The following is a 9711-nucleotide window of genomic DNA, read 5'->3' on the forward strand; positions in this document are numbered from 1 at the left end:
GTTGGCAAACATAGAAAATTTATTCATTATTAACTTCGAAAAATAGGTATTCATTTTTATCCAACACTCTGAATACAAAAAGGGCTTAAACACTGACAAAACAGAATAAATTAAATGCAAAAAAATGTGCACACAATAAATAATATGATAATATAAAAAGCAGAAATGTAATACATAAAGTTAAAAGCATAAACCTGAAATACGTAACTCATCACAATTACAGGTATGGCAACATAAGTTAATAAATATGGCACAAGTAAATCGCAATCGCTCAAACAAATAAATAAAAATTATTATAAATTAGATCACTTCAGAAGTTACGTGAGACAAGACATAATGTCACATTGTGTTTAAATCAGTTTTACTGATACATAAAAGTGAGTCGCAGAATAAATATCACTCATACATCAACCCTGTATTAAAAGTCTATTTCTCTTAGGTCTGTGGGTGTGCTGGCTCTTTCCTCTTCAACATCACCATCATCTTTCTCCTCGTGTGCTCCTGTCCTCAGTCTCTCCCTGAGAGCGCCCTCTATCAGCTCAGAGCAGCACCGCAGCGCCACCTGTCGGCACAAGCAGCAAGAGTCACACATATACAAGGGATAATAATAATAATAATAATAATAATAATAATAATAATAATAATAGGTAACACTTTAGAATAATGGTCCATTAGTTAATGTTAGTTAATTCATTAATTAACATGAACAAACAATGAACAATACATTTATTACTGTATTTAATCATCTTTGTTCATGTTAGTTAATGAAAATACAGTTATTCATTGTTAGTTCATGCAAATTCACAGTGCATTCATTTTTTGATTTGAATAATGTACTAGTAAATGTTGAAATTAACATCAATTAAGATTAATAAATGCTGTAAAAGGATTGTTCTTGCTTAGATCATGTTAACTAATGCAGTTAACTAACATTAACTAATGGACCATTATTCTAAAGTGATACCTAATAATAATTCTCTCTCTCTAATATATACATATATATGGTATCACTTTATTTTAAGCTGTCTTTGTTACACAGGTTACATGTAAGCTACTTAAAATCACAATAACAACTAATTATGAATAATTACATGCAAGTTAGACTAACACAACCCCTAAACCTAACCCTAACCATTTAGTACACTATCTCACTAGGGCAGAGGTGGAAAGAGTACAAAAATATTCTACTCAAGTAAAAGTACCATTACATTAATGAAATTTTACTTAAGTACAAGTAAAAGTACCAGTCTAAAAATCAACTCAAGTAAAAGTAAAAAGTAGCTCATTTAAAATTTACTCAGAGTAAAAATTACTTAGTTACATTTTAACAGTGGGAGGGAGTCAAAAATGGGACAGGCCAAGGGTGTCAAACTCAGTTCCTGGAGGGCCACAGTCCTGCACAGTTTAGATATAACCCTAATTAAACACACCTGATCCAGCTAATCTAATCATTTAGGTTTATTTGAAAACTACATGATATGTGTGCTGGAGCAGAGTTAGAACTAATCTCTGCAGGGCTACGGCCCTCCAGGAACTGAGTTTGACACCCCTGGGATAGGTCTATTAATCTCAAACTAGTTGTATTTAATTAAAGGAATCAGTTATTTAGAATAATAAAACATTTGGGCTGTTACCAGGCAAATAAGTATCAACAAACTCATCTTTTAATGCAGAGGAAATGCAGAAGATTCATTGGAAGTGGCATTTAGATGTATTACACTGTTTAGTGCAGGACAAGAATGCATTTAACCTGCAGTTACAAATGCATGAATAATGTTTTGATATACAAGACATAAAATGTTGAATACTCATTTGAAATGATAAGAAATTCATTATTTAAAAAATGATACTTTAAATGTGAAATTAAAATGGCCAGTATGTGTCAGCAAGTCACTGTTAATAAGTGAGTCATTGCGATTGAACCGAATCATTTAAACGGTTGATTCATTCAGGAACGAATCACTGTCACGTTGCTCAGAGACGCAAAACTGTGCTTTGGTGGCTGTGTTTGGAATTATTTTCTGTTGTAGAAATAGAGCTAAAAAAGGCAATATGGTGTCTAAAACGCAAGTCTCTTAATTAACTTGTTTACTGAACTGTTATATATATATGTATGTATGTATGTATATATTCATGATGATTCTTGGAGGAAAAGACGGAATTCTTTGTGTGATTTTGATTTAATATATGAAATTATATAAATATGTGAATTTTCTGCCCCTATATCTTCAATTTTGTGATCATTCTAAATGCATTTTAGGAGACTGAATCACACAGTGAAAGAACGCACTATAAATGCACGCGCACATCATTAAAACAAAAAATATGATATTATTGCAGACTATATATATATAGCACACTCCTCACCACTGTCTTTTTGGCTAATTTGTGCAAAACCTCTTGCTAAAATGTCAAAGCTTCATTTTAACCACCAATGCAACGATGCAATCATTTAGCTTAGCTCTACATTCTTGCGAAGGGTTGATGTCTTGTCGAGATTTTATAAGCTGCTAGTTTGGTCTTCCTAGGCAAGTACAGCTTACACTGCATAATAGAGCATACATATGGCCAGGGGTTCACTTCATTTCCTTCGAGTTCAACTTCAGAATATGACGGGGTTTCGTTTTCAGCGGTGTCTGCACCACTAACGCCTGTTTTGACCGTCTGCTAGTGATGTGTCGTTCGTGAACGAATCGTTCTTTTTGAACGAATCTTTTAGTTGAACGAATCGTTCTCGTTCACGCAATCCACTGACTCATATTTCTCGTCCACTGAAGTTACTCCCTCCACAGCAGTGCGGCGCTATAAGCAGCGCATGCGCAGCTCAGTGAACCGAGTAACGACCATTCCATCCTGTCAAAGAGTTACAACCTCGAGCCGATAGCCTTTGAGTATGAGATGTGACAGAGCATGTGATTTGTTGAATGTAGTGAGCGAATACGCCCTTCAATTAACGAGTTTCATATGAGTCTGAACAAGATCTAGAGATCTTATCGTTCGTGAACGAGTTGAATGATTTAGTACATCTCGTTCGTGAATGAAATGACTGAACTGGCACACATGTCATTCGTGAACCTGAATGAACGGATACATGTCGTTCGTGAATGAAATTAACTGGTACATCGCTTATCTCGTTTGTGAACAAAATGAATGAGAGTAAACTGGGTTAGTCTGCCATTTAGCATGTCAAACTCGCAAAATGCAAAGCGCAGTTACAGTTACTGTGCACATACGCTTGTTTTGATATTTAGCAACTCCACGTTTAATCCCCGATTTAAAATGTGAATATATAATATACAAATTGTCTGACCAAACAATTAAAATGCTAATTAGGCAAGAAAACCTTGTGCTTTGTTCATCTGAACAACTTAATTAGACTTTATATACTGAATGCGATTATACACACATTTTAATAAAGCCAGATCAGTTTTTGTAACAAGTGAATACGTTCGTTGACTAAAGACATAACACATAATACACTCTTTTTTCGCCACCTGCTGGCATATTTTGTGTAATACCAAGAAATGATCACTGAACGAATCAGTGAACGATTCTGAACGAATCATTTTGGTGAACGAACTGAAAATGAACGAATCTCTAGAAAGAATCATAATTTCCACCACTACCGTCTGCATCTTTCTTGTGATTTTAGCGCCAGTTTGCCCTCCTGCCCATTATTTACTGACGTAGTTTCCAGGGAGCGATTTTTTTTTTTACTCAGTAATTAATGTGTTTTAAAATGTAGCGAAGTACAATACTTTAAACAAAATATACTTAAGTAAAAGTAAAATTACAGATTTAAAAATTTACTTTAAAAAGTATTAGTACACAAAAAAGCTACTCAATTACAGTAACGCGAGTAAATGTAATTCGTTACTTTCCACCTCTGCACTAGGGCGGTACCTTTTTAAAAGGTACACCTTTTTAGGCCTACATTTTAGGTACTAATATGTACACTTTATGTACCAATATGGGCTCTTTAGTTTAGGCACAAATATGTGCCTTTTGAGAAGGTGCCACCCCAGTGACAACTTTTGTACTTTTTTTTTCTAAAAGTGTAAGTACATGGAGTTAATAATACTACTCAGTACTTAAATGTACAATTACACTGTAACAAGGTAACCTTAAAATAAAATGTATCCAAGACGATAATAATTATTATTATTGTATGTTTAGCTCTCTCTCCTACTCTCTGAGAATAAATCATGGCTCACCACATCAGTCTGACAGAGTGTGGCCAGGGCAGAGGTCATGACACTCGTCTCTCCCGCACTCTTGGCCCTCAGACCCCGTAGGGCAGAGTTCAGTGCAGCCGCAGCCACCAGTGATGGAGGAGTTCCCAGAAAGCGCGAGTCACACACACACAAGGCAACAAGTGTATCGCTGTGGCTGCGTAGCGTTGCGAGAAAGTCTCCTGTATGTGCGTCTCCGTCCCTGAGTTCCCAGAGAGTGCGCAGGAAGTGTGGGATAAAGTCCTGAGGGGTCACTGCTGCCACATCCCAGCGCAGAGTCGCCAGCACCACACGCTCCATTTCCTGTTGGAGCAAGATTACTCTCTATATAAAACTGTCTATATGCATATGTATATATATATATATGTCTTTTTTATTACTCATTTTACCAAAACATTTAATTCAAATGATTTCATTCATAATGGAAAAAGTGTTCAATTAGAAAAATGCAAAACAGCACTACTTTCTAATGATTTATTTGAATGCTTCAGACTTTTGGACAGCACTGTAGTGAATTTTTAAACACTCACCCGCAGGTTTGATGAGAGAAAGTCATACTCTGCTGCTGCACAGAGCGTATCTGCACTAACTGTGTCACTTTCTGTCAGTTTTGAGGCCACCAGGACACAAGCTGCAGCCAGACAGGATGGAGACACAGGCAGGGATAGAGTGGACGACAGATAGCGATCCAGCAGAGAGACAGCCAGGGGAAATACAGACTCATCACAGTCACATTCACAGCACACCTATAAAAAAAGACAGATAGCGAAGAGGAAGAAAGAGGAAGAGCCTCATAGTCAATGCAAACATATAATGAACTGTAAAACTCTGTCCCTGTCATTTAGTTAGTATGCTTCATCTTGATCTAAAGTCTTAAAGTAATTTGCAATTAAAAGAACTGTTTACTCAAAAAATTAAAATTTTGTCTTTATTTATGCATGCATTTCTAAACCTGTATGACTTTCTTTAACAGAAAAGAGCCCATACAGTGAAAGTCAGTACGTTCACTGTTCTTTTGAAGCCTTTTGACTTTTTAATTATATGGATAAAAACATTTGAAACATTATTCTTTTTAGGAGAACCATCCCTTTAACCAGATACAGAAATGTTAAGTATATTTTTCTTTAGGGTAATAAATGGTATTATTGACATTATTGTTACTGTTGTATAGGAGTGCAACCCTATTTTCATTACAAATATATTTTAAGTAGTTTCATAAATCCCCAAAATCTTTCTTTAATTGCATTTTTTATGATTTAATTAATTTTTAGCTTTTCAGCCACTCACACAACTCAATTTGAGAATCCCTAGTTTAAAAGATTCAACAACAAAACAAGTAAAATATTGAATCAATATAAAATTCTGAAGCAGAAAAATGTTTATATATATATATATATATATATATATATATATATATATATATATATATATATATATATATATATATATATTTCACATGTACCCTACTCGTGAAAAACACTTTCAAAACAAAATTATTGATATTAAAATCATAAACAACATACTTGATGTCTAGCACTAGTTATTAGCATGCAAATCTACCTCCATGGTCCACTTGGCCAGTTCCTCTCTGCGCTGTGGTTCTCTCTGGATGAGAGAGATGTAGAGAGGAGACGGCAGGTATCTCTCCTCTGACTGCAGGAGTCTCTGAATAACCCTCAGTCCGGAGGCGCTGGGGTCCCATGGGGCTCGGACCGAAGACTGAGTCCTGTCCTGGCCCTCTTCCTCCTCACACCACAGAGACACAGACATCACTCCTGCCAGCAATACTGACGCTATCCCAAGTGTGTCTCAAAAGTCTTGGTTCTGAATAGAAGAGTTAGTACAAACTTCCTTGCCCTTTTGAAAGTGCTTGTGTTTAAATGTGTGTATGTGAGCGAGTGAGTGTCTGTGTGTTTCTTGCCTTGTTCTCAGCTGCCTTTTCTCTTCGGTCCACTTATATATCCTCTGAGTGAATGGGTGAGCACTGATAAAAAAAAAAGAAAAAAAAAGTGAGAAAGTGAAGAATAAAGAGGGGTGTGTAAAATGAGTGGAGTAAAAAAAAAATAAAGCACCACAATGCTGGCTGAGCAACAATGGCATCAACAGGTGGAGAGAGAGAGAGAGAGAGAGAGAGAGAGAGAGAGAGAGAGAGAGAGAGAGAGAGAGAGGAGCGCAGACAAGAGAGGGAGTCGCCCAGAGGGACACCGCAACAGCTTGTCACCGTCAGAGAGCAAAGAAGAGAGAGAGAGAGAGAGAGAGAGAGAGAGAGAGAGAGGTCATCACCGTGCTGTGACAATGGAATGAATAACAATTAGACATGGATTTTTGTTGACAGTGAAGGGTATCAGATAAAGATGGTGCGATTTCATTTACACATCTATATAACAGATAAAGATTTAAAACTGCAAATGCACTAATTCATGGACTTTGATGTATTTGGCTCTAGAAAAGTCCAACTAGTGGATGAAGGTCATGGTTTTAAAGCATTCTCAAGGCACATTCTACAAATATGGTCTTCTAACTTTAGCATTAAAGTATAAATGTCATTTTTGGCTAAGAAATCTTAGGTAAACTATTATATAACATCAAAGTGAAGGGATAGTTTACCCAAAATTGAAATGAAAGTTCTTTCATTATTACTCAGCCTCATGTCGTTCCGAAGTCAAAAGACCTTCTTTCATCTTCAGAACACAAAATTAAGATTTTGTGATGAAATCCGAGAGCTTTCTAACCCTCCACAGACAATAAAGTAACTGAAATGTGTCTCTCAGGATTTTTTTTTTCATTTTACATATTGCATTGTCATTTTGCATATTACATTCCAAATTGAATATTGCTACCCATATGCTTCCATAATTATGTTGTGTTGTGTTGTGTTGTATTATACATTGGTAACATTTGCAAATGACAGTAAGGGAATAGAAAACAGAACTCATATAATATTAATACAATAAAATCAACATTTTCTAAGCACCTGAGCTTTAAAGACAGGGATTCCAAAACATTTCCTCTGGCATTTTTTGTGACCTTAAATATTTACTTGAACTACCCTCTGAAATTTTAATTGAATTTTTTAATAATTTAAAAACACATGCACATATTCACAGTTCTCAGATGCCAGTTAATGTGCAAAAATGTTTTAAAATGTTTCTAGCACTGGATTTTGGTATTTATTGGTATTTATCCCTGCAGTTTTTGTAATAGCAGCCTTTTGATGCTTCATTGCATTCTCTAAACACAAAACAATGTTTTTGTCTTGTCTAGAATACATAATGAAGCCACAAAAAGCTGTTACAACAAAAAAGGCAGTACGAGTGAAACCGATAACCCAGAACACCTGATTTTCCAGGTCTGAAATGACATCAGGCTCAGAGCAGATGGAAAAGCCTTTTGAAATCTGATACAGGAGTGTGAGACCGAGACTGAGACTGATGAGTAGAGCCGGAGAGTGTGTGACTGAAGTCACACTTACTCACGTGCCTCCTAATCACCCCGTCACCCCTGTTTTGTGTGGAATCTCATTGTCAAAGCAACTAGTCTCCCATTACGCCTCTCTGTCCCGCACAGCACACACTCGTTCCGCCCCTCCCTGTGCCTGTGGCAATCTGGTGTCCTGTTTAAAGAGCGGTGGGTCCTCATGGGAGGTATGTGCAACAGACAGTGGAGCCGGCAGGTCAATGAGCCGTATTGTCTCTCTTTACAAATCACTGTCAGACACCAGTGCCTGGCCTTCTGCTTGTACTCACTTCACACACACTTCACACACTCACACTCGACTCCTGGATGGCCCTCACAGTCACAGTGGGACACGTTTAAGTGGAGACCTCAGGACTGGATTTGTCAGTGTGTCTACAGGTGGCTGAATATTTCAGAAGTTGAGTTTGTGTAAAAAAAAAAAAAAGGTTTTAAAGTTGGTTCAGTAACAGTTGTTTGTATAGTAATGCATAAATAACATATTACAATTATTTCTGAAGGATCATGTGACTCTGTTTAGATCTAGAAAGAAGACACATCTCTGACTGACACAGTACTATAGGACGTTATAGATGGTTGCCAGGGTGTTCTGACTGGTTGCTAGGTGGTTGCTAACTGACCCAAGTCAAATAAGCCCAGAAGCAGGTCTCTACCCTAAAACCTGATGAAGTTCTTAAATGCACAAAGAGCAGCTTGAACTACTGCAGTCCTCGAAAACTAACTAGAGCTTAACTCAGAGCAGATTGAGTTTGAATGGGACTCTCTTCTTATTTTCGTGAGGTCATGCCGGCTGTAAAAGGGACAAGATGAGTCTCAGGGGTAAAAGGTTGTTTGTGTATGGGACAAAGAAGGGTGGCAGATCGCAGGGCTGTTTAAGTGCTGTGCTAAATTCATAAGTTGCAGCTGTATTCAAACAAACACAGTGGGAAAATGAAGGGAGAGCGAGGGAGAGACAGACAGAGAAAAGAGGAGGACGAACAGCAGAAAGAGCATTGAGCAAGACGGTAAAGAGGAGGAGGCGTGGTTCTCCACCCCTCATTTTCCAGCTCATTTGGTAGGACAGTGGGCAACAGTGAGCCCATTTACCCTGATCTTTTAACCCCAGTCAGACACCTGCTGTTGGAGTGTGTGTGTGTGTGTGTGTGTGTGTGTGTGTGACGATGGCACTGGTGGTGAGCCACGCCGTTCTGTGCCAGACAGAAATGAAACGGTTCAACAAAACATATGTCAACTGTACATTCTCTGGTTCATTCATTTGTCATTTGACTAAAGTATGGATTTTTGATTTCTAAATAAAAAAGAAACCAATAAATTCAAAATAAAAGTGATCTAATAAGTTCTCATCTCTTAGTTCATTCTTCTTTTAAGAGTTTTTTCTCTCTCTCTTTATCTGGCTAATCTGTTGTAATCCTCCAATTGATGAAGTGGTTTTATCTGACTTAACCTTTTCATCTGAAGAGAGAAGACGGTAAAAACAAAAATATTTAAAAAATATAAATATCTAGAACATTGACTTTTACATTAGATTTTTTTTAATAAAAATGAACATTTCCAAGACATTGTTTATCATCTGAATAAACATTTACATATAACAGAATGTTTTCAATCAAATTTATAATAAAGTGTAACAGAGAAAGCTTTTCATCACTGTATATTAGGGCATTAAGATTAAAATAACAATAATAAAGATCTTAATAAAAGTGAAAATATTTATCTAGCATAATTTTTTTTTTTCATTCCTATTTCAATAAAAACTTAAATCTGAATATTTACGTAATGTAATTCTAATATTTTTAAGTTATTTTGAAGTGTTATAAGGAAAGTTTTTTTATCAGTTTATTGTAACATTAATAAAAATTAAATAAACTAAGATAAAGCTAAGAGTTTATAAGTGTTACTGAGCCAGCTTTTTGTTCTGGGGTCAAAGCTGTCAAGGTTAAAAACCCCTTATGTGGGCGATGAATGAGAACAAAGTGGACATTTGGCAAAGAACAACACCTCAAAG

The 9711-nt window shown here is 36.4% G+C and overlaps 1 protein-coding gene across 1 annotated transcript; it reads right to left on the reverse strand.

Annotated features, from left to right (window-relative positions):
- On the reverse strand, nucleotides 1–6177 carry LOC132117535 (G1/S-specific cyclin-D2-like). Its single transcript, XM_059526924.1, has 4 exons — nucleotides 5793–6177; nucleotides 4763–4978; nucleotides 4215–4535; nucleotides 1–562 (listed from the first exon to the last, which is right to left on the reverse strand). Exons 1-4 carry the CDS (start codon nucleotides 6000–6002, stop codon nucleotides 419–421), a joined length of 891 nt encoding a protein of 296 aa, XP_059382907.1. The 5' UTR covers nucleotides 6003–6177; the 3' UTR covers nucleotides 1–418.
- Between the last annotated feature and the right edge of the window lie 3534 nt (nucleotides 6178–9711).

Source organism: Carassius carassius, chromosome 1 (assembly GCF_963082965.1).
Source record: "Carassius carassius chromosome 1, fCarCar2.1, whole genome shotgun sequence".
Lineage (NCBI taxonomy): Eukaryota > Metazoa > Chordata > Actinopteri > Cypriniformes > Cyprinidae > Carassius > Carassius carassius.

Bases quoted from the DNA above. Each gene is read 5' to 3' on its own strand.
- LOC132117535 (XM_059526924.1), bottom strand. From the start codon at position 6,002: ATGTCTGTGTCTCTGTGGTGTGAGGAGGAAGAGGGCCAGGACAGGACT. The intron at 4,979-5,792 runs GTAGATTTGCAT...CTTTTTTTATAG, and splicing joins TGGCCAAGTGGACCATGGAG to GTGTGCTGTGAATGTGACTG. The intron at 563-4,214 runs GTGAGCCATGAT...TTGTGCCGACAG, and splicing joins CACTCTGTCAGACTGATGTG to GTGGCGCTGCGGTGCTGCTC.